The sequence below is a fragment of the Syngnathus scovelli genome, chromosome 3 (assembly GCF_024217435.2).
Source record: "Syngnathus scovelli strain Florida chromosome 3, RoL_Ssco_1.2, whole genome shotgun sequence".
NCBI lineage: Eukaryota > Metazoa > Chordata > Actinopteri > Syngnathiformes > Syngnathidae > Syngnathus > Syngnathus scovelli.
The window spans coordinates 13,839,938-13,865,552 of record NC_090849.1 but is presented as its reverse complement, the minus strand read 5'-3'; the positions used below and the strand labels follow the sequence as shown (position 1 = coordinate 13,865,552).

The 25,615-nt window shown below is 41.0% G+C and overlaps 1 protein-coding gene across 3 annotated transcripts in view; it reads left to right on the top strand.

Annotated features, from left to right (window-relative positions):
• The first annotated feature begins 8,721 nt into the window (after window positions 1-8,721).
• ncor2 (nuclear receptor corepressor 2) overlaps window positions 8,722-25,615 on the top strand; it is a 57,281-nt gene continuing 40,387 nt past the window's right edge. The window contains exons 1-4 of one of the 3 annotated variants that reach the window (XM_049716699.2): window positions 8,722-9,125; window positions 20,065-20,266; window positions 20,800-20,915; window positions 24,978-25,155. In XM_049716699.2, the coding sequence (XP_049572656.1) occupies window positions 20,162-20,266; window positions 20,800-20,915; window positions 24,978-25,155 (399 nt within the window). In that variant the 5' untranslated portion in view covers window positions 8,722-9,125; window positions 20,065-20,161. The remainder of the gene's footprint in view (window positions 9,126-20,064; window positions 20,267-20,799; window positions 20,916-24,977; window positions 25,156-25,615) is intronic. The other 2 variants (XM_049716698.2, XM_049716700.2) reach the window with 2 other exon arrangements.

Here is a 25,615-nt window from a genome sequence, read left to right as displayed (position 1 = left end):
ACGCTTTTTATTGCGTAATAACTGTTGTAGACCACGCTCAGATGTTGCATCGTGTCCGTACTGGGGAAAGCACACAAAGACCCATAGTACTAATTCATGACATGATAAAAGCCTTGAGGATCCTCCAAGGTGGACAGATTCATTTTTTAGCGTTGACAAGCAAACGCTTACAGGCAGCCTCTAGATCATATTTGCACGGCCCACACAACTCCCACTCTCTCACATCTGACCAGAATCTCTCAGATCGGATGTGACTCACATGCTTTGGCAGTCTCAAGTGAAATTCTTCTCCTGTTAGTCTCCTACCACGGAACTCTTTCTTTTACTGTCTCACAATGGAGTCCAGTCACAATAGAATTTTTCTGAAGTGTGTTGCCAAAGGACCGGGCTGTCTTGCGTGTTACTCTAAAAATTGCACTCGCCTTAGGTGTAGGCTGTCCAGCACATAAATCTGTTTTAACACAATCACCTAACAGAACAATGAGCTGTCGCAAAGATTATTTTCTGCACACGCCTTTGTGCTCGAGGAGACAAGGCCAGATCAAGCAGAAATCCAAACACCGCAAATGTGAATGCTTAAAAGCTCCAGTGATACTTGCAGGGTTGCTGTTATTCTAATAGGAGTGAGTCAGTATCCCTGCATCAACACTTTCAAGGACACAGACGCTGTTTCAGTGCTTTTTTTGATGGACTTTCCCTTCTTCCCGGCCAGGGCTGCGTATGCCTTTTGACCTCGGTGCCAGCAAAGACAGGCAGAAGCAACCGAATGAGATATCTCTCTCGTAAAAGGCAGCACATTCCTTTGAGTGTGCTTTAGACGACAATGAAAAGGAAACGAGATGGGAAATATCTCTCCCCGTGTGATGAACTTTACTTTTCTGAGTATAGCTCTATAATTGCTTCTGTAATAGGTAGTCCTATACACACATGCATAGATACATACTATCACACATTGCACTATGTGGTCTCCTTGTCTATTATTTCTTTTACACAGATAATATAATTTCGACAAGAAGCCACTTGGTGTAAGTGCTTCGCTCGCCTGGGTCCAGTTCCCGTTGGCTGTTGGCGTGAATGCAAGTCAAGGTTTGGTTGTTTCTCCCAGCGATTGGCTGGTAATAAACAGTCTAGGTCACAGGTGTCAAACTCAGGGCCCGATACGGCCCACCACATCATTTTATGTGGCCCGCGAAGACAAATTGTGCATCAAATTTGTGTGTCATTACTAGAATTGCAAATTGTTTTCACTTTTAATAATCTCCTTTTTTTTTTATATTTGACCAGTTTTTACTCGTCTGATTTGAAAACGAGTTATTTGTCAGTTTGTTTTGTAGCTTTTACTGTATATAATATGAGGTGCTCATACATTTATTTGGGTTGACAGTCATAATGGCCCTCCGAAAGAAGCTATGACTACAATGCGGCCCGCGAAAAAAATGAGTTTGACAGCCCTGGTCTAGGTTGTTGACTGACTTTTGTCCAATGTAGCTGTGATACGCTCCAGCACCCCACTCCTTAACAGTATAAGTGGTACAGAAAATGAATGCTAATTTTATGTTGCCTCTGGCAAATGTCTTTGTTACACCAAAGGGACCTACTAGGGAATCACGGCCATCTTATGTTTGCGTGATTCCTGCCATAGTTTATTCATGTTAAATATAATACCACAGAGTAGAGTGCAGACCTCCCTGAAGTTTGTATTGTTAACAAATGTGTGTAAGTGTGTTTGTGTGTGGGTGTGAGGGGGTGGAGGTGAGGAGATGAAGTGCAGTGTGTAAGAGCTTCTGCAAGGGGTGATAGTCAGTATACCGGATGTCTTCAATGATGTAACTAAGATTGGAGAAAATGGAGTACACAAATTAATAACGTGGATAATTTTGCAGTATTGCTGTTGTATGGTATGCCACTACAGATTGAGTAATTCCCCCACCTGTGCCTAAGGCCTTTGTGAGAACTTCAGAGAAACCTAGAACTGTTGTGTTCAGCAATTTGACATTCACTCTCCTTGTTCTTACAAGTGGAGATGTTCCATTATTTTGGGAAACACAAATTGAAAATATGCAAGGTATATCGACTGACTGATGACAAAGACTGCAAATGTTTCACAAGGCAATTTCACCGAAACAGCTTTAGATGATTTGTCAGTGTGTATAGTACATCTTATTTCCCCCCCCACAACCACCTCCCTAATGAAATGACTCATGGGCCAATCACCAAAGAGGAGAGATTTTGCCTGACACGATTTGTTTTCATTAGGAATGAGAGCGCAGTAAGAGTTGAGTGTCTGTTGAGTCAGGGACAGCAGATTGTCTTGATTGTTTAAAAATGAGAATTCTGTTGAGAGAAGCTTCCCGGCAGCTGGAGATGTGACCATCAAATATGTGTGATTCACAAACAGCTGGTGAATAGTTTTGTTGAAGTGTATACGTCCAATATTGGACTCAAACCTGTGTGTCCACACGTTATCTCTCTACAGAAGGTTTAAACTGATAAGGACCTAAACTAAATATCAGATGCCCTGAAATCACATAGCTGGTTTTCAGAGTAAGTAGCACATATTTGTATTATATATTTCTGCGGCAAACGGAGTTTTTCTTTGGTATTGGGATTTAGAAAAAAGATCTTTCATAACCATCAATAGCCTCATTCATGTCAGAACACATATAGTTGCGTAAACGGCTGCTCGTTAAAGTGTCATCAGACAAACAACAATACAGTACTTCACATTTGTTCGCAGTTCACCCTTTGAGGAGATACTGCAAGTGCTGTTCTATGTTCTATATCTCCTGCACATATTTTTTTGAAGAAATCTAGCATACTGATTCACTTGTTTTGGACACCTCGAGGTGATATTGAAGCACATCATCGCAAACAAATCGGCATTCTCATTCTGACTCACTCAGTGATACCCTCAACATGATCAAAATCTAACATGTAATTTGTTGATAACTGAGTAACACGTGGAAAAAAAATGTGTTACTGACAAGACCGCAATTGTGGGGCTTTTTGGAGCAATTGAGCCGTGAGCTTCCTGCTTTTAGGTACGCAGCTGAAAATCCCGTCCACCGTGAAAGGCTTAATCAGCCCTGACACAAACACGGACACTACCGTGTGATCTCCCTACAAGAAAGATGAAAGATCACATTTTAATGCACACACACATACAGAGAGGGGTGTGTGTGGCACAGATTACTTGAATTACAGTATCCGCTGTTGCACTCTATTCTTATCTCTGCTCTGTTAACCACACACCATAAAGCTCTAGTGACGTTTCACCTCATTTCGAGTGCAAGAGACTTCAAGCGTGCATTATCTGTGTCACATGTATCGTGTTCTCTGCGTTGCAAAACTGGCTTGACGTCTCACTTGAAGAATGTACTGTAGGCTTAATCATGCACAGGGAGGATGCAATTGAAGACAAACATATGCACCCATTTCCATGGCTTGTAACATATGTATGCGTGTTATGAGACTGTTCTGGTCTAGGTATGGAGCTGCACAGCTCATGTAAAGTAACCCATCCCCCAGCCGAGACATTTTTGCTCTGCACTTTCTGTGTGGGACTACATTACACCGACTTCCCCTCCCCCCTGCCGAGAGAGTCTTCTGAGCCGGTCCCTTGGGTGGGTGTCGGTGTAGAAAGCGGGCCTTTGGCCCTGTCCATAGGATGTTATTGATGAAGTGAGGTAATGGATGTACCCACTGTGCTCCCAGGGACACTGAGGATAAATCAGAGTGGGTGAGACTCAACCAGCCATCCCACCTCTCTCCAAACTCAAATGCCATTTCATTAGCTTTATTTATGGGGGGTTTGCACTCTTATGAACCCCACCTCTTGCAACCTCCCCCTCAAAATGTCACTATTCTTCTGTTTACTCCCATGTATGGTGTTGTCACGTCCTTCCCCATTCTCAGAATTCCCAGTGTTCAGCCTGTCTCATACCTAGGAGGTTCTGAGATGTGGACGAAAACCTCACCGAGACTGATGATCTCTGAAGGGGTGACTCACTATTATTAGAATACGTATATGTTGAGCAGTCTAAGTGTGCGGGATGAGTTTTGGCATTTTTGTAGACAGTTAGAAATGGGCGTTTGCGCCGTTGTGGGACCGGACACAGCCAATTGAAGCGGCTTCTCTCATTCCCAATGAATTCAGTGCAGGTGAGGGGTGTGGTCTACCTGGTACAAACATAACAGACTTGCTGAAGTCGGCCCAGGAGATCAGCACGCTCAAAGTATATTTATTTACAAGGAACAGCAAGAGATCCCCGTTTGCAAATGATGTAAAGTGAGCACTCGGAAACTGCCTTGAACTGTGCGAGTTCGTGAGCCCCGGCAGGAAAATGAAAATGCGCTGGTTTTTACGCCAAGAGCACGTTGGCCTGTCTATGAAAATAGAGCCCTTGGTGCTGCCTCGGCATCAGGCTTATTTGCAGCACTGCAGGTTCACCAAGCAGAGCATTTCTTGCTCATATTTGTGCTGGGTGAGAAAAGGCAAGTCACCTCTTGGCCCAGGCAGTGGGTCTGCAATTGGAGCCAAAACCATTTTTGTCCTTGGTGGAAAGAGAAAGGAATTCTTCTTTCTTTGAAAGGAAGATTGTGAACAATTGTGGATCAGATCAAATGTTACTCCTGTCAATGTCTCTGGTCTCTGGCGTGAGAGAAAAACATACCGTCAAACAACACCCAGGATTGTAAACATCACTTCCATGAGTTGTGTTGACATATGCCTTATCAGGTGCCTGCATCTTATTTTTTCAGGGCACAGAGCCAAAAAGCATTGAATCATACTCTCTCCAGGCATGTTTTCTCCATTACAAAAAAAGACAGCAATGTGTTCTTTTTGAGTGCGTGTTCACCCAGTGACGAACACGAATGTCATGACAATCTCGTTGAAACACGTCCAAACAAGGTCCATGGACCATGCAAGCCAACAGATGGTCGACTGCGCATGAGTGAGGCTTTGATGCGCCAGTTTCATCACAGGGGCTCACTTGGATGTTGTGAATGTGTCAGTCATGCCGAAGGGAGTCACTGACAGAAAATCTGGGAATGATTTGAGAAAAACATGGTGGCAGGAAAACATTGAAAATTTTACGTGTTACTGAATCACTGTGCTATCTATTACTTGAACGTATTTTATATCTATATTTTCTAATGGTCATACTTTTCATGGAATATGCATGTGAGTGTTGAGAAAGGCTATAACTGAGCCAAAATATTTGTGCTATATAGGGGCCACAGAATAAAAGTTAGATTTTTGGGAACGTACAGTCAATTTAATCTAAAAATGCAATGGTTCTGTCAAATGTGATATAAACAAATGGAACAATGAGGAAAAAGGAGAGTTCTAAATATTTTTGACATACATACAATTACATACATTAGCCTGAATCCATGTCCCTCTAAATTCTTGCATTTATGTGATCAGAGATTATGCTAAATATTCAGTGAAATTTCATTGAAATGATTTACGCCATCACATTGCATACACATTATAAAAAGACTCCGACAGTCATCACTGATGAATAAATACTGTATTAGTACATGATTAGTAAAATAATACTCCTCTGTAAAACTTTTTAGCATCTCTGCAGCAAAATATAGTCCACGTATGATCCTAATAAAAGGAAGGCGAAAATGGCGGAAAAGCACACGCTGGCTGTTAGCCAGGTGCAGACAGACTCAGGAAGTGAAGGCGGAATTCCAACAATGCAGGCCGTTGTTAGACTTTTCAGTGAGATGCTGCATTCACTGCTCTCAGAGCTGTCATTGTTACGCGAAGGTGCCGGTTAGATAAAATCCAGTGCTTGCAAATACATCGTGGCCCTGACTTCGCACAGGAAACCTTGACTCTAAGGATATTACTTGCATCACTCCCACTACATCTGATACGTAAACTAACCTTCCTGGATCGCTCGACTCAATTCTGCTTTTGACAGTAATAAATGCCAGTGTCGGTAGAGTGAATTATATAGCAGCTAAAATATCCAGCAGGGTCAGAGAAAGAACTTGGCATGTAATTAAACCGGTATTATAAATTACATAATGTACCAGTTAGCCTCTGTGACTTTCATATAAACACCCAGCTCATATATGGGATCAATTATGAATGTAGAATTTGTGTTAGGTTAGATTTGACTGAAAATTCAGTTCACTATATTTGCACCGCTGCAGCAGAGTTTAATGTACAAATTGGTGCTCATCATCAGCCACATGTATGTAGTGTGTGGACATGGCAAAGATGGTATGCAATCTGGTACTATTTCTTTTGTAACCAAAGCCAATCAGTCATATAGATTCCATTAATCTGTGACACCCTTTTAAGATTCCTGTTTTGATAAGGCTGTTCCCTCTAGCCATCTCCCTGTTCAGCATGATTTCTTTCCTGATGTCGGTGCTATAACGAGTGTGTGCAATGCACATATCAACCGGCTGCTTTTGAAATCTCTGTTGACAGCTTAGATGTTGCCATAAAAAAAAAAAAATCAACACAAGATTGCAGTGAATCATGAAGTGAGAAACATTTGTGTCTTATCAGCAATTTGACAAATTGGCCATTGCAGCAATGTGAGATAGATTATTCTGACTGACCGGGATTGAGCTGCTGTTTTTGCTGCTTTGCGACGGCTGGATGAAGAGAGAGTGGTTAGAGAAGATCTCCCAAACCGCAGAGCAGAAAGAAAAATACAGGGATGAAAAACAATCCCTGACATCAGTCAAGTCTGCTCCACCGAAATTTAGGTCAAGATAGATGGCCTGTCGGAAGTGTGTCATAGTTACATTGCATAGACAGCTGGCCGACGTCATTGACACAAACACAAAACAGCAAATGCAGTCTTCATTCAGCCCCACTAATTTAATAGTTTTTTTTCAGGGCGGCTGGGGGTAGGTCATACCTGCAGTCTGTGTGGTGTTTTTGTTTTGGTGTGACAGAGAGGTTTCACACCATTTAGTCGGAGATCGGTTTGAGCACGCTCATCAACTACTAACACAGCGTGTGGTGCTCTGATCTCCAAAATACATCCTTCAATGTTAAGTCGCTGTAGTCACAGCTTGTACTTCTCAGTGGGCATCAAGCAGCACAGATGTATGCCCCCTGGCCTATAAGAGCTCGTTTTCAACCCCTTTTGGAACCTCACGTTTGCTCTGTTGTGAGAGTAAATACACAGGAGAGGGAAGGGGGATGGGATCACAGATTGGGTCACTGATTGTCAGAGTAAATGATGTAAAACTATTTGATTGATCATCCCAGAAAAACACATTTTTCTCAGCAAATATGTGTGTGTGCGTGTTTTCAAATGAACATTTGTCATAATATGTATGTGTTCTCTTGGAATCAATTCATTTTAAAACCATATTGGAGCGTTTAGCTGTGTGATTTGAGAAAAAAAGAATAATTCTATAGGAGTTTGCCAACTATCATAGAAGGTTTGAAGTGTCAGTGCCAGTATAAATTTGTTGGCATGCTCAGTTAAGGCCAGACTTTCTGGTTTTGCGTTTGATTGTTTACACTATATTCAGGGGCTCGAATATAAAACACATGCGATCATACAAATTTTGACTGTTTTATAACATTTTGAGGTCATGAACAGTGTGTGCAATAAATCAGTTGCCTTTGCCGAATAAATAAAAGGATTAAAAAAACTTTATTGAAACAAAGCACCCACTTTACATATGAAAAATATCATGGCACACCAACCCAAAACAGTCTTCTGCCATCAAATAGAAAAGCAATAGAAGATCTTACATCACTGGCTTACATCAGATGCAGATATATATTTGTAATTAATAACTATTTTTTAAAGGGAAATTAAAGGCACCATCGGGAACGTTCAGTTTTTACTGATTATAGTGGTGCCAAATTGACCACTTTTCCCACAAATGCCAGTGTTGTGAAATCCTGAGCTCTCTCTCTCTCGCCTGCAGTTGAACTAAATTACATTTCGGTTTCCAGTGGCTGTGTGAAGGATTATGTCCAAACAATATCATGTTGAGAATAAAAGTTTCTTTGGTTTTCTACTGTATTTTATTTTAAATTGAGTCTGCTGCCTCTTAGTATATAGTGGCGAGAGCGGTCGCAAAGGAACCGCTTCAATATTGTGGAGCTTACGCCAGCAGTAATTGCGCGTCGGCGAGTCCATCGACTTTCGTCTTTGCAACAAAGGAGGGAAGTGACATAGACTATAAAGCATGTCAGTGTGGCAGGACGCACACCTTTTTTTTTTATTTATTTTTTATCACAGCTTGCCAACAAGCGAATAAAGGCACAAGTAAATAAAGAAACAATAAAGGCAATATTACGCAACAAAAACATGCCTAATGGGCGAGAAGCATGGTCCTAATGTCCGACAGGTTAAATCAATTATTTTGTGTGTGACTGTTTTTTTGTGCCAGTAAAAGCGATACAGACGCCGTCAGGCCATGACAACCATACCAATCAAATAAGTCATTGTTTCATCTGAAGAGTTAAAAACATTTATGAAGGTGGAAAAGTGGTCTGGTCCTACTTTAAGTGAAATTGCATATTGATGATTTTTCACTGCAAATGCGACAATTGCACTGTACACTGCAAATGAGTCAAAGTGACAGCACACTAGAAACAAAATGAGCCATTGTTTGAAGGCTGAAGATAAGTTCAAGACTCATGACTTGATCATTATTAGCTTGTTTGTGTAAGTCAAAGCGTCAATATGTGACTGTCTGAATCTCCTGAACAAATGGGACCATACTTATAAGCGGACCTCTGATGACGAGTCGTGACATAAGGACATCATCACTCGCTATCAGGTTTATCGGATGTGCTCAGAAGGAAGAGAGAGAGAGCGAGTGAGCATGCGGCTTTATTGAGAGAGCGAGAGGGGGGAGAAAGGGGGAGAGGGAGGCGGTTCAGTCCCGCTGTGGTGTCGGCCGCAGGGAGCAGCAGATCAGCGCATTGTGCAGGACCGGGCACGACATAGCTCAACCTTCAGCGGAACAAATGACAAGGAAAACTCTTTGGTGTGGAGTAATTCACGGGGGACGTACGCCATCGAAGCGAGAAGCGCTCTAATAGCCACAGCGGACTACGTTCGCTGACTGTACAACAACGCCTTTGAATGGTCCCCGTTTGCTCCGCCGCTAAGGTTGGTTAGCTTCCATTGCTCTCCGTCCGTGGTTTTGAGGGTGGTCTGTCTCAGGGTCCAGCCATTCTTTGGAGGAGAAACCCACATACTAGCAGTATTGACCTTTTCTACGCTACGTAAACATCGCAGCTACTCGTTTTCACAAACGATCAAGGGCGAGCAGGCGTCGCGTCGATCTGCTTTCTAACGTCATCGCAGCATTTACTTGGTTCGCCGCCCATTGTCAGATCAAGTTGATTATTTTATAATTCACAAACACGTGCTACATGGCTAGGCTAAGCTTGCTAGAGGCTAAAGGTGCTAGCGGACCAAGCTAGCTGTCATAGCTGCGGAGTGGCTCGCTTACGTCAATTTTATGACACCAAATACATTGTAGAAGCATAAGTCGGATTTGAAATCACGGCGTCCCACAGCATAGTTCAATGACAGACATTTTTAAACTGTCTACTTGAGGTGATGTCTGTTTAGATGTGTTGTCAGTCTAACTTTGCTAGCCTGCTTATAACTACTGTATGCACACAAAGCGCCCGGTTTGCGCGTGTAAACAGTGCTTCGCACAACACACAGTATGTGTTAGGTATATTTGTGACAACATGCCTTTTACTGATTTCAGTTACAAATAAACTAACATACTGTTTGTTTGAGATTGGATGTCATCGTGTCGTAGCAATCGTATTTACGTAAAATTTGGAGGTACTCGAATTCTTTTCATTTTCATCTTGTCTGACGTAAATATTGTTCAGTCGATGTCACCAGGCCTGCAACATATGTTTTGAACATGATGCTGTCAGATATTTAAGGTTAACACAATGTGATTAGCCACTGCTATCATACGATCTGCATATTAAAGATGTATTCTTATTGGAAGCTTCCAATGAATTGTCCTCATATAATCTTAAACACAACATCTTAAAGGCCAAGCTTATATTTATCTTTTCAGAATCATTATTTCCCTCAGGTGTGGCAAACTGTTGAACACCAAATGAATGGCTACTATTATTAGATTTGTCTTTGAAACTATTTGGAAAATTCAGGGGAGGGTTAGAGATTAACTGAGAATTGATGTAGGCTACAGCATGCCCACAACCCTTGTTAGGATAAGTTCGGAAAATGGATGGATGATGATGAAATCAGTGATGCTTGAGCTAAGGTAGGAATTAATACTCATGTGATTAGACACAATATAGAACGTTTCATGCAATTACGCTGAAGATCTGATTTGCAAAATATTTACTATTCATCTGACAGTATATCTACAATGGAATATCGGTGTACAATATGTACTGTATTGTACATCATTTATAATAATTCATGTGAAACCTCAATGATGGAGACACATACTGTAGGTGAGTATTGTCACAGAAAGATACCTCTGTGACGGTACAGAGTAAAATAAGCTATGACCCATTTGACTCGAATCTGAAAAGTCTGATTTAGCGTTCATCTTGAACACCCCCGCCTCTCTCTCTCTCTTGCGCTCTCCCTTCATCTCAATTCGAGTCACCACATTCGTGCACAACCTAAATGTGAACTCACACTAACAAAGATGACAATGATTTTAAAGCTGTCGTAATACACTACTATGACACAGTAATAACGCTGAAAAAAATTGGCAAACATGTCATTTCAACATCAAAAGTGTTCTGCCTTTTCGAGCATCATAGTACAATTATGTATTAACATAGTCATAGTCCTCCATCTTTTTATGTGTCTGTGAAATACATGGACCGTAAACCCCGTACTCGAATTATAGGGTTTTTTACTGTGATGTCTCTGGAAAAATATCTGTATCTCTCAAATGTTAATTAACTGTTGGTGAGACTTCAGTGGCGCCAAAGCACACACACCAGTTTCTTGTTCTGTCTGAAAAGGGCAGACAAACAATTCACAGTTCCACTGTTATGCCTCTGATACGCCAATTTAATGCAGTGTCAAAATGGCTTCTGTGTAAAAGTCAACCCAGCATCAGAGCGAGCTGATTATCGATGATGCATAACGATATTGCTGCAACCAGACAAGGCTTGCAATGACTTCTTTGGTAATACGTGACTTAATTTGAGGAACAACTTTCTCTTTTTGAGGCATAATATTTTTTGCAGGTTATTCCCAAGGACCTGAACCAATACTTTTATTAAAAAATGACAATGCTTCAACATGTTTCCTGCCAGACTTCAGTGAAAAAGGTGCTCAATTACCCAAGGACTCAATTCACGTGCCACATTTGATGAGTAGTTATGTCAAGCTTAGGTTAGTTGGACAATTAGCAAAGCTTCCTCATCATCTTGTCATGAGGAAAAAACTTGTCAGAAGTAGTGATGCATGATAAAAAAAAATTCAATTTTACTTAAACTTTGTTATATAGTAGACCTTTTATAGAGGTCTTATTAGAACCATGTTATGGAAGAGCGCCAGGAGCTATGAACAGAAATTTTCTATTACAATTAATATATATTCTAAAAATAAATTGGGTGGAGTACTGGTTAGAATGTCCACCTCAACAGTTCGAAGGGTGTGGGTTCGATTCCACCTCGGGCCCTCCCTGTGTGGAGTTTACATGTTCTCTCCATGCTGCGTGGGTTTTGTCTGGGCACTCCGGTTTCCTCCTACATCCCAAAAACCTGCTTGGTTGGCCGATTGAGCACTCCAAATTGCCCAAAAAGTACGAGTGCAAATGGTTGTTCATCTGTGTGCCCTGCGATTGGTTGGCAACTGGTTCAGGGTGTCCCCCGCCTACTGCCTGATGACTGCTGGGATAGGCTCCAGCACGCCCCCGTGATATAGAAAATGGATGGATGGACAAATAAACTATGAGATGACGTCTACATTAGCAAACACCTGAACACGCTAACGACTGATGTCAGCCATGAAAAAGAGATTGATGTAAAAAATATTAATGTCTTATTAATTGCTTATTTTGCTTTATGTCACTGAAAGTGACACACATCCTATACATGCATGTACAGTATGTGTGTGCGAACATGAGTGTGTGTGTGTGTGTGAATTATAAGAGAGATAGCCCAATATTAGAATGCCCCAGTGCACATTTTCATTTTCGCCAAGTAGAAATGCAGAAACTAAAGAAGGAAATATGAGGCTGCGACCATGACACAGCCTCCCATGAGCCTAGCCTCCTCCCAAGCAAATCTTCCTTCTTAACGATTGAGAAAGAGCAGCTGTCTGGCATTTCTCGCCGAGCTCCGAGTGGATTGGTCCTGGTTTGGTTTAAGAGAGTTCTATTAACGTCAGTGTGGTGAGATTCTATCGATTACTCACAGTCAACGGTCCATTGAACTGGACATTATCCCTCTTTACTTGCATTGGCCATGAGCTGGCAAAGTTTTAGCACTTTCCTTGTTTTCCTGGATTACCCAATAGAAGAACAGTCACTATGACGCTCATTTTGAAAACATCTGTTCTCACATTTCCATGATAGCTCAGCAAAGTGACTATATTAATTAAAAACTAACTTAGAATGGTCTCCTATCAGCCTTCTTTTTTCAGTCATTTCTTTTTGCATATTTTATTAGTGTAAAGTTTTAAAATACATAAAAAAGTAGTATAGGCCAGTTGATTTTATTCTCATTTTAATTGTATGACCTTTCTAGCTCGGTGGTGGTGTTTGTCTCCCAACTTGCAGGTGGTAGGTTCATTCCCTGGTGACCATGTCAAAGTGTCCTTGAGCGAGACACTGAACCCCGAATTGATCCCGGTGGCAGCAGCCTCCCACTGGTGGAATATCTTAATTTCATTATACAATGACAATAAAGTCATTCTATTCACTTGCTTTAAGCACAGTGAATCTTCAACAAGAGAATCAACTTCTCTAACTCTTCACAACAGCGGTAACGTTGTATACTGGATGGATGGCATCTATCTTTATCTTCTTCTTCACTACCAATAACGCAGCACTGCTCAAATCCTTCTCCCTTGTTCAGGGAATGTTAACTGCTTTGTTAGACGCATCACTTGAAGCCAGTGTGGGGCTTCCCGTCATTGGCGACCCTCTGGGGATGCTTGGTGGTTTTCCAACTGAGTCTTCTCCACTCCATTCTATGACCTCTGATTGTATGAGTGAGGCACTGCTCAAGCCCATCGTGTTTCTTGAAAGGTTTCCTGTTTTGAGTTGATTTCCGACATGGAGCTACCCTCTGGCATATTTATCGTGGAGTTGCTGTTAGGGGGGGGGGGAGCGGAATACCATCAAAGGTGTTAGTGGACATTATTTGACATTCTTTCAGGAAAGGTTATTTTGCCACTGGATTGAAGAGGTTTAGTCTCAAAGGTATCGTGGTGGCTGTCGTCAGAGCCGTTTTCTGACATGGATCAAGTATTATTGGACTGAGAGGGAGGATTTGCGTCGAAGGTAGTATGGTGATGGTCACTCGAGCCGCCTTATGATGTCATTACCGTTACACTGGACTAGTTCACACATTTCTAACATCTATTTTGCTCCAAAGCAGTTCAAAGAGAATGACTAATTTTTGAACAGTTGTTTTCTCACTATTGTCTTGTCAGTCTATTCTACCAAAGAAGTGGAAGTTTTCAAGTGATTAATTGATCATTCTTGAGCCACTCTTTTTCCACTGGCTGAGAGACCCGGTCTTTGACTGGCTAATTCTAAAATAGTCCCACAGGTAACCTGGTGATTGCGGGTACCATGTGGTGGTGGAATAGTTGAAACATATACAATACAATTCAATAGGCAAGTCTTAAATTCTCATTGTAAACAGTAAACTAAAAATAGTCGAAGCAAAGGGATTTAGAAGATTTCCCTACGATTAAACTGTTACATGAGTCCCAGATTACAGTGCTGTTTTGTTTATCTTTCACACAAAGCTTTCAATTGTGACGTTCTTGCCTGTGAATTTCAGTTGCAGTTAAAACCAGTCACCCCTTTTTAGGAGAGGCAGACAGCGCATTAGCAGGGATTAGAAATGGCTCTGTGGTAAGTGATTCACTTGACTCTGTTGCACAACACAGATGACAGCATGTTATAGGACATTATTCTCATTTGTGTCCAGGCTGCAGTTGAGATATATTTATCTCATTTGATTAGCCAGACTTTTCTGCTGGGAATACACGTTACAGTACGGTTTGTTTGTCATACTCTGCAAGGCTTGTATTTAAGGGCAGTCCAGGACATACACCGACGGGGTGATGACCTTGCAAACATTAGTGACATGTAACAAACAGTTAAAGGCATGAGAGTGAAGTACCTTGTAATTGCTAGTTACGGCGCTTGTGCTGAACCGGGTTAGTCCTGGCTTTACATGGTAAGGCTTTGTTTTAGAGGGATTCCGTGACTTAACTAACCTTGCATATCAAATCAAGATATGGGTGAACAGGTGAATTGTTTCGAATGACACATCAGATTTTTTTTCTCTGCTTATAAGTGGCACTATTCAAATACGCGTCATCTAGAGCTCTTTGAAATGGACCAACATTTATATTGTATATTCCTGAGGGCTCTCATGGCAGAACTATATATGCGTGACTTATGAAAAGAGACTCACGGTAAGAATTTTGCTATTTGTTACAGTACATCTGTTACAGTACAGTTGAACATTATTTCTATTCCCTTTACTAAGCGAACATGAGCCACCATTGCATTGAAAAGTGTCTTTCATGGCGTGGAAACTTGTTGCGCTGATGGCGGTTGTACTAAGAAGCAGGAGGAAGGGAATTTGTGACGACAAGGGCAATGTTTTCAACTGGCACCACAGTCGAGAAGGAATGTTATTGTGATGAATGCTACTTATACTTTTCTTGGAATGAGGATCAGAGAATTTTTTTGGGTCTTTTTTTGTCTTGTCTTGGAACCGATATTAGCCAACCTGTAAAATTATTAGAAGGATCACCACAATATTTTGTATGGTGTCCGTAAGTTGTAGTGAGTGAGTAATGCGAGTCAAAAATGTAGAATTAGAAGTTTCAAGATTCAAGGCATACAGGTCTTTCTTTATATGGTGCAGATGTTCATCAGAATCTAAATACAGTGGAACCTCGACTAAGCGCACTTGCAACCAACTGACGCCGAATTTAACAGACAAAGTAGTGGTCTGTTTGTTCCAGAATTGTCCATTGTTATTTACTAGCTCAATCAGCATACAGAATGGTACATGTAATTCCGGGTTGTGCTGCTTTTGGCACCAGGAGGGGAGCGCAGACACACAGACGTGTCCACAAGGCGGCAATGTTAGCTGGACCGACTGTCCCTTCAAAGGTAATGGAATGCAAAGTTTCAACACGCAGCTCAAAACAAGAGCGTCGTACTGTATCAAGCTATTCATATCTATGGCTGGTGTTTATTGGAGCGACTTCTTGTCATGTAGTATGTGTACATGTCTCCTGAACATGCTATTTTCGGTACAGGATACAGTTGTTTTTTTATTTTTTTGGGTCAAGCCCTTATCTATGAAATCCAGCCTCAACAGAGGTGAAAAAAAGAAAACGCACAGACATCATGCCTTGATTTTGGCTAATCTTTAAAACTTGCCAAACAGTTTGAAGCTTTTTTTTTAAAATATATTTATTTACAATAAATCTGTACTTAGTGGGCGTTTTTAGGCCACAAAAAGTACAAAACAATAATTTTGTACTATGTTGGGTATTTTTAGGTCTCAATAAAAGTACTTTAATTTAATGGACACTCTGCTGTCATGGACGCCCGCTCCCTCCAATTAGTCCATGAAATTGAGGTTCTATTCTACAACGAATGTACATATAAAAAGAAATTAATAAAAAAATAATTCAGAATGTAGTAAATTTGAATTGGGCACTTGGACCTGCAGTGTAAATCCAGCGCTTCAAACACATTGCACACACTAGAAGCCTCTTATGCTTAAATAGAATAATCGTGAGGCTGCCGTTGGGAGAAGCAGACAGAGCCACTAGGATTGCATGATTCCACATAGAAAAACATTTCAAAGCTCCTGAATAATTAAGTAGCATGAAGAGGAACTAGGTCAGCCCAGAAGACAAGTGCAGCCCTCACATTTTATTTCCTGCTACTTGACATGAGGAGCTTGAATTGCAGGTGGGCTTTCATAACACTGCCCATACGCATGAGAAGCTCTCATGATTTGAGACCTCAAGCGTCAGCGTGTTTTCACACCATGTCATAAGGGGCTCAGATGTGGCAAAGTAGGCTTGCTATTTTGTGCATCACCATTTCACAAATAGCCCTATGGAGCAGATATGACATCTAAATTCTATTGATTGATTATAGTGGTGAAGTTATGTATTTATTACGTTCTGTAGTTTGGGTTTGTCACAAACAATTATTTTGCTTGCCTACTAAATTAACTGTAGTTACAATTAGTTGACTAATTGGATCACGTAAATCACAGAATATCACAATACCATGCATACAATACCAGTAAGCAGGTGCTCTTATATAACCATCATCAGTGTACGTTGTCAGAAATGAAATCAGACATGCTTCCCTTTCAGATGATTGAGCATCACAGACTAATGCCTCCATAATCCATAAGACACTACAACATGTTAGTTAGTGTGCAACAGGACTATCACGTTACATAAAACGTGGTAGCCTGCGTGCTAATGTTAGCTTTCAAATATGACTTGTCCTTGTGTCAGAAATGAAATCAGTCACAACGTGCTTCCTTTTAAAATGCTTGTTTATTGTCTTGTGACTAATTGACTCATCGTGTTAGCCCTCATGTTGTTAAATATAGAAAATGATCCAAATGTTTTATTAAAAACTTTCATACATTTGGATTTTGGCTCCTGTAGTGATCGCATGATTAATTTATCATTGACAATTGATAGTTTTTTTTTTTTTTTTATTGCTTTGGCCTTTCCAAAATTTTTATCGTCTGCATTATGTGATTTATTTATTCATGTGGCTACACGATAAGCAGCAGCAGGGTTTGGCAGCTTTTTCTTCCGCCTTTTCCACTTTTGTATTATTTTGGTAGTCACACATCTATTGGATGCCTGTGCCGACCTGATCTTAATTCAGGTGAACAACAACAACTGTATCCTGAGGTTTTTGCCGCTGCTTTTGAATTTGTGGCTCTTGATTAGTTTGGATAAAAGTAAAGAGGTAAAACGTGTGTTAAACTGTCATCATTGTAGTTTGTTTTCATCTAGTGCCTCCATGGCTCCAAGGAGTTGCCTTGTTTTCATCTAGTGCCTCCATGGCTCCAAGGAGTTGTCGTTTGAGGCTCATAGAGAGGGGGAGGGTTGACACTTATGTAATTTCACACTGTTGGCAGAAAAAGAAGTGTCGGGAAATGCAATAGCTGCTCTGCAGTCCAGCATACAGTGTATTGTACAGCTGGAACAAGCAAATCTTGGTCACAGGCCCGCCAGTCATTGGCGATGTTCACATTGGAAACATGACTGTGGTTAGATCATTGATTCTAAATAAGACCATAGTTGGACTTTTATACCACATAAAGGTGGTTTAATACAACACCCCTCAGCGTTCATGCTCTTTTGTTGTCCTCAAATTGCATATGGTCTCTCAGAAAAATAGGGTACTTTCTGGGTCCATTTTTATACTCCAAGATCATTTTTTTTAAATCAACGTTGGTCGGATAATTATCGATCTGATAATTTTTGTGAGTCCCAAATAAATGAAAAACAAAACCATAAACTATTACTTATAGAATATGAATATAATACTCCCAAACTTGTGAATAATTGAAAACCTCGTGTTTTTGATTTTACTGTTATTTTGATCTTCGTCACTGCTAATTTTGAGGATCGACTGCACTGACTTTCATTCTTCAAATGGTGATCACATTCAAGTTCTATTTTGTCATTAGCAGGTTGCAATAAATACAGAAGCATAGTAAGTCACAGAAGGGACTACATACAAGTAGACGTCCTTTGTTGTGCAAAAACACATACAACAATAAGATATATATTATAAGTAGTAATACTGTTTAAACCTTTATTGTTAAACCAGTCCCCCCTCATTCCACCTTTCATGATTTGAATGTAGTTTTGTTTAAACTTTGCCTTCCTTGCATTTACACAGACCCGAAGGAAACGTTATTGAATTGGGAGAAACAGGCCAAAACCTCAACGTTCTTATTTGAAAATGGTAAAAAGAAAGCTTTAACTCCTGTTCCTGCTGTACTCCCCACTAGTATTTCCTCAGCCATTTGACAATTCATTGTGAAGGTGGGGGTGGTTGTGATGCGGTATTGGCCACAGAAGGCCAAAACCCACTCCACTCTGTGGAGAGCTCCAAAGAGTGGCTAAGTAAAGCGTGCTAGCGTAAGGGAGTGAGGTGACTGAGTTCATCCTCATTGTTGGCTCTGAGCCAGCGGCTTGCCTGTGGGCGTTTGTAGCAGCGCCAGTGCATGTGTTTAGCCTCTCGTCTGGAAGGCCCCATTCGCCTTAGAGTTTATGTCAAAACTCTTTCATTGTGCTGGTCCCATTTCTTGAGTCAGGTTTGTTGTCCTCTGCAGCTCTTGTGACTGCCGTACTTGTTTTTGTACTTCCCCGAGGAATATCTGTGGAATTGACACACATCAAATGTTGCTTGGTTCGTATCAAGCAGGATCCTTTAATGTTTGGGCAAGCTCTATTACCGTATTTTCCGCACTATAAGGCACACCTAAAAACCTCAAATTTTCTCAAAAGTGCGTGTCCAAATATTAACTTTTATATATGGACAAAGTTTTAAAATGGGCCATTCATTGAAGGTGCGCCTTTTAATCCGGTGCGCCTTATATATGGACCAAGTTTTAAAATGGGCCATTCATTGAAGGTGGGCCTTATAATCCGGTGCGCCTTATAGTGCGGAAAATACAGTAATACCTTGTATTTCAGCAACAGCTGGGTAATTCCAGGAATTTGGAATATCCATTATAGGGAGGCACACATTTTGTTTTTCAGGGAGCACATAAGTGCAAGTTCCTACACTTGTTAATATTGAGCACCATTACTGGATGAACCCATATTGTTGAAAATGTGTTTTAGTTTAAAAACACTTCTTTTGTACGGTGGGAATTTTCACTTTATAGTCAGAATTCGGAGAAAAACAAGTCAGAATCTTGTCGCCCCCTCTTTTTTTTCTTCACTGGCCCTAATCCTCTTCCGTAATTTTAAGCATGGCAAATTTCTCTTAAATATATCACTTAAAGGGGACGTCTGACTCCTACAAGCTGCTCAGAATGTGGCCTTACTTTATTGATATCACTATTATAGAAATATTGATTGTTAGGGGAAATTGACTTGATACTTAGGGTGTTTTGGTATATGTCATGCACCACAGAGACACTGATCTCCACAACCATTGACAAGCATGTGTTGGCTCTCATGGGTAAAAATTACAAATGATGCCATTCTTCATTGGGGTTTACATTACTTCACGCAGACTACGTTTACATTAGGGCTGCATGATATTGACAAAAAAACATGCCATGTGTGATATGCATGTTAACTACAGCAATATCGACATTGCCATATTTAACATGGAACTAAAGAATCGGACAACGTCAGACATAATTCTGTTTTCGGTTTATGGTTAAAAGCAGTTCTTTTTTACCTTTCGCCTGCTACTTGGTACCATGTTTCCCTTTTCTTTTTATCGTCTGTATGGTCTGACTTAGCACCTGTACTACTTCTCCTTCACAATTAGCATTCTCCTCTGATTTCTTGTTTTGTGAAACAACGCTTGTTGTCATAGTGGTACACCGCATACACGCACGTGCATGTGTTATGTGAGGAAGCAGCAGCCAGCCAATCAATGCAGCAGGAGGTATCTAACTCAATGCAGTACAATGGGCACATTTGGAGAGGCAGAGCGCCCTCCCCTCTAATTATTTCAGAACGCATTCTTGGTTATAATCAGTCGCCAGCGCGTGCTTGAACTATTTCCATTTGTTCTGACTGATGCATTTTTTTTTCGTTACTGTATTTGAAATGTATTTAATTTCTTTTTTTTCTTCCTCTACAGTGTGCTGGCTTAAAGAAACAACCCATAATGCACATAAAAGCCATTGACTTGGCAACCACACCTACTTCCTGTCTCTAGAGGAAGAGGCTGTGCCACAATGTCTTCTCATCCCCAGTCTGTGCCACCGGGCCGGAGGACGATGGACACACGGCACCTGCCAAACCCTGCCACCCTACCGTTGCAGCTCCAGCGGGCACACACAGTAAGAGACCTGGCACGCATTACATTTGATGCCACCTCCTCCTTCCTATTTAACTCTCCAAGCTAAATTAAATGAAAGGACTTTTGAATTTTGTGCTTATGACACTGTCTGCTTGATTGACAATTTGTAATAGTTATTACTCGGGTCCGTTGGGGAAGAAGGCACGACCCCAACGGCTCTTACTGCGGTTTTCTTTAGAAACATTCCCCTTCTCAATGTTGTGCACACAGCTCAGTCTCCTCATTAGTTGTTTGAAGTTCATGCTGTCATTGTCGGGAGGATACTTCCCAGCCACACGCCGTAATTATCAAGATTTTTTCTTAGATATCAGATGGGGTTCAATGAACCCTTAGTATTTCTCCATTTGTACTTTCATATTGGGGTAAGGTAATACAAACAAGGATGCACCTGTAGTTAATCCTAAATTCTTGTCTTCATATTTTTGAAAAAAATGTGTTGTCTGCATCATTTGCTCCATGAATAAATCTAATGTCTAGATTTTAATTAGACATTTGCTGCTTTTCCTTCTCTAGGAAGTTGGAATGGTGGACTACCACTCTCATCATGCCAGAGACTACAGCTCACACTTGGCTCAGCCTCATCGCCGTCGGCCCTCCTTACTTTCCGAGTTCCAACCTGGAAATGAGAGGTAAGGCCATCCTGCTCAAATATTACCAGTCACTTACCGTGTCATTTTATAATAATGTATCGCATGATTACATTCCCTATTTGTGCTCTGCACGAATCAGTGGTAATTTAAATAGAGTTGTGAGTTGGTTATAAAAAATTAACGCCCAATTATTAATTCTTAGAGTTGAGTAAGAGTGCACAAAAGATAAACATAATTGAGAGCAAAAAGACAAAACATACTTCAAACCAACGATCCTGTTGTTCCAGTGCCTTTGTTATTAGTTATGATACAAGAAGATAAGCATACAATGCTCTGGCTTGGTCCCTGCATAGTGTTTGAAGGTTTTTAATATACTCAACATTGGTGCTGATTTTGATTAGCATGCCGGCCTTTTACTGTTTGATACCATTTAGCTAACGGATGTTTGTTGTTTAATCGATTGATGCCAGTTTTGCATAGTAAAACAGCTTGGAGTGATAAATGAATAACTTTTAATAAGAATGTGTTGCCTCTTACTTGTACAAGTGGTTGTGAAGTGCCCTATCATAACACTAAGTCTTAAAGGTAACAATGAGAACACGTGAAGTTCTTTTGCGTCCAACGGAGCAGTGGCAGTGTAAAACTGACTTCGGATGATAACTACCGTAAGACTATTGTGCACAGCCTTGTACATATATGCATTTATAATAATTGACAAGATCGATAAAAACCACACTGGGCAGTACTTACCTTTGATTAATCCAAATCTCCACTCAAACGCAATATACCCCCCCAGCGATTATCTCCCTCTGACGAAAAAAAGCCTTCTTGTCGAGTGACTCGAAATACTTTTCATCGTAGTAAACAACCCTCCCTCCATATTAGCACACTTCTCTACTAGGGCAGTGGGTCCAGAGGCCAGACTTTTTTTTTTGCATCACAGACAGCAAGGACATGTTTTGACGAGCTGTCGGAGTGACAGAGATAATCGTCTCGCTCGCAGCTCTACTCCGGCGCGTTTGGCCACCGTCTATTACGGCGAATGACCGCAGACGGCCAATGACTGTAGTCGTTAGTGCTGGAACAAGCCTAGTCAAGCCAGCCACCACAACAGCTGGTGTTCATACGCTAGGCAATTTCCAAATAAAAGTGCAACAAATAGGAACTATACATGGATGTCAAGGCCTTACTTAGCTTTTATTTGGAAGTTGGCCCACGGAAACAATCGTTCTGGCAGCTGACGTCAAGAAAGATTGAGGCTGCAGGATCTGACGGCAATTACGCTGACTGACTGAGCTGCATTGACGTACACGGAACTGAATGAACTTGCACCCTACCATCTGGTGTTTTATAACATTTACGGACATCTGTCAGCATTTGTTTGAATCTACAAACGAGGGAGGTTATAGACCGGTAGTTTTATAGAGTTGTTTCGTTTTGGGGTTCTGCATGATTCGAAGGGTCTAATCTTGATTTAGCCATTGTGGTTGGGTCCCCAATGATAGCAGAAGGTTATTTGTGCTGCCGGGCATTCACAGAGGGCAGTTCGCTTCTTTAGCCAGTAAATGTGAATCATGTCCAGTTTTCCCCTTCAATGCAGGCCATACAATCAGATAGCACATCTGCAAATTCCTGCAGCTTTTGCTTTGTGCAGCACGCGAGAAAAAGCAAGAAATGTGGCCGAACGACTTGTGGCTTCTTCTCCATGACAACGCACCTGCACATAAAGCCCCAAGCAGCAGAGAGTTCTTGGCTGAGGAGCATTACCGTGCTGGGGCAACCTTCCTACTTACCCGACCTGGCGCCAGGTCATTTTTTTCTTTCTCAAACTCAAGGGGCCCCAGTGTGACCCATTTTGAAGATGTGAACATCAGAACAATACTTCCAGGAGAGTATAAAGACAGAGCAAATCAGACTGGGAAAGTACATTCAATTTAAGGGGGATTACCGGTACTTTGAAAGCATGTAGTTAGTTTGGATTTGAAAAATATCTTTGACATCAGTCCTGGAACTTTATTCGATGGCCGTACTCAGTGTACTGGATCTTTGTTGCCGTTGAGCAGTTTGTCCTGGAATAAACTTAAAGCAAGGTAAAATTATGTTATTGTATTCATGCTCCAAATCACTGTACACATTCACAACCATGTAATCATATGTTAACAACTGATTGCTGTCATCTTACTTTGTTACTCTGTCTTCCCAGCGTCTGAGCGTTACAAATGAAAACCAACTTAATTGGGCTTCTTTGCAGAGCACAAATGAGGTCGTATCATGGTTGCAAAGAACATTTTCCACTTAGTTACAGGTTATTTGCTGAACATTTTAAATAACTGTAAAAACTACTTTTCTTAACGGTTTAATTGTGATGTTGATTTATTTTGATGTCTGCCGTCTGTAAAAACGAACAACAAATTTCCATGATCCGTTATTACAGAACAAGGATTTACTCACTGCTGTAAATTTCACCATTTTGTCTGTCAATGTGTCCAACACTTCATTGTCAAAAAGGCTTATGTAAAAATTGTCAGGTATTCCGCAACGGATTCAGTGCAAACGTGAGAATCAAGATGAACTATGCTACTCTCGGAAACAAGCCTCTGTTGGCACATACATAATCTTAATATAAACCTAAGGATTTTATGATCTGGATCTGTTTGTTTGCTTGTTTATTTATTTATTTGGTTATTGCTGCTCTCTGTGCTCTATTTCATTCATCCATCCTCAGTGCAGCCTTTTGGTTAGCACTTGTTCATGGGTACCCCTTTGGAGTAGATAGTTTGGCAGGCGCACAAACATTGCCGTGCTTTCACAGTATCAGGCTGCTATCAGCACACGTAATCTCTGTTCTTGTCATAATCAGAGCCAAGGCAATGAAAATCTAATGGAGCTGGTTGTTAGGTGTTGGTGTTTGTGTTGTTCTGTCCGCTCTCCTCCCCCCACCACTACTCGCATCTCGTTCTCTCATCCTCCAGACAAATCCTCCTCGGGGATCAGATTATTCTGCACGCTCACGAGAGGAGGAAAGAAAATAGGGACAGAGAGATGGGGTGAGGGGGGGTGGTTGTGCTTGAGCGTGATGTGATTATGTAAGTGCCAGCCATCTATGAAGATGAAAAAGAATGGGAGTGAGGGGAGGGGGTGTGCTTTGGGGAGTTTATCCATCTGGCCATGTGACTGAATTTTAGCATGATTTTTTTTTTAGCAGTGGTTAGATAAGATAGGCTCTGTTAAACAACATCCTTAATTGTTCTTCAAATTCCATCATTTATACATTACCAGTAGCATTTTGTAGTTTTAAACCACCCCACTATGACCCAACTAGATTGTTTTTTTTTTTGGTATGTACACAAACCACACACTAGGCCATTGTGGGCCCAAAGCATCAATTATGGTTGTGTATTCCCCCTCTGCTCTTCAAAAGCCACTTCCATTTTGACACTGGCAGCAAAGTTGCTGACATTTTGGCATCTGACTGCGGGGCAGATTTGCAATAATCTTTTCTTCAAGAATTGAAGTCTAGTATATATCCTTGACAGATGTACTTAGCGCCTGAATGTGTTGCTTTCTTTTGGAGTAACCACTAACACTGAAATTTACATGCATTCCAAGACAGATTTGGTTGGTCTATGGCAGTTTTTTATTGTTGTTTTTATGTCCTGTCAATTTGCCAGTCTATACTTTCCTTAGAGATTCTAAGTTTACTGAATACAATTTACTTGACTAGTCAAGTAAAAAAAAGATCAAGTCAAATTCATTTAGAAAGCCCAGAAATGGTTGTGAGGTACTTGTAGTGTTCCCATGGAAGTCGATTTAAAACAACAACAACAACAACAACAACAACAACAACAACAACTCAGTGTACAACCAAGAACCAGCACTGGATGGTGGATTTACACTGGCCAGAACACCTCAGATTGTTTGCTGGCTGTCCACAAGGTCATTGGGTGTCACCATGGAGATGGACTTGGGAAACAAAAAAGCAAATGATTTAAGCTGGTCCATCAATTACATTGGGACTTTCACTGTTTCGCTGGAATAGCTGGGTTTACTTTATGCTTACAGAGATTTTCATTTTTATTTTACACACTTTTGTTGTTGCAGAGGACAAGAGCAGCATATCCGCTATGAGCACATCTACTTACCGGAGCCGAGCAGCCATTCAGAGATGGAGTTCGGAGAGATCAAACGGCCTCGTTTGGAGATGGGACCAGATTCTCTGATAAGACCCTCATCCCATCGTCCTCAGTTGCCTGTCGGAGGACCTGAGGATTTTGCTAAGGTCAGTAGCAGCTGCAAATTACAATAACAATTTTGACACTTTGTGAACTAAACTATCAAATTAACTAGATTACTTCTCAATTTGTTACAAGAATCAGTGGCTACAAAATATTTAACAAGGACCGTATTCCATCTTTGTGTGTAATTCCCTTTGTAAGGGCCTGGACTTAATGCGTAAGGTTATTCTCCTAATGAGATGTCTGACCAAAGAACCATGCTTCATTCACAGCACAGGCTGCCTGTAAATCATGGAACATTTTGTTTTTCCGGATATTGTCATTGAAATTCGTGAAAATGATATAAAGGACATTCAAAATGCATGTGGTTCGGATGGTGACCCCTCCGGTTCCACTTAGTTTGAGTCTTATTCTGTATGAAATACATTCATTACAAGGAATATAACCCAAATATTGTGCATGCCAACACCAAAATAGTATTGTAATGTAGATTTGAATGGCTCT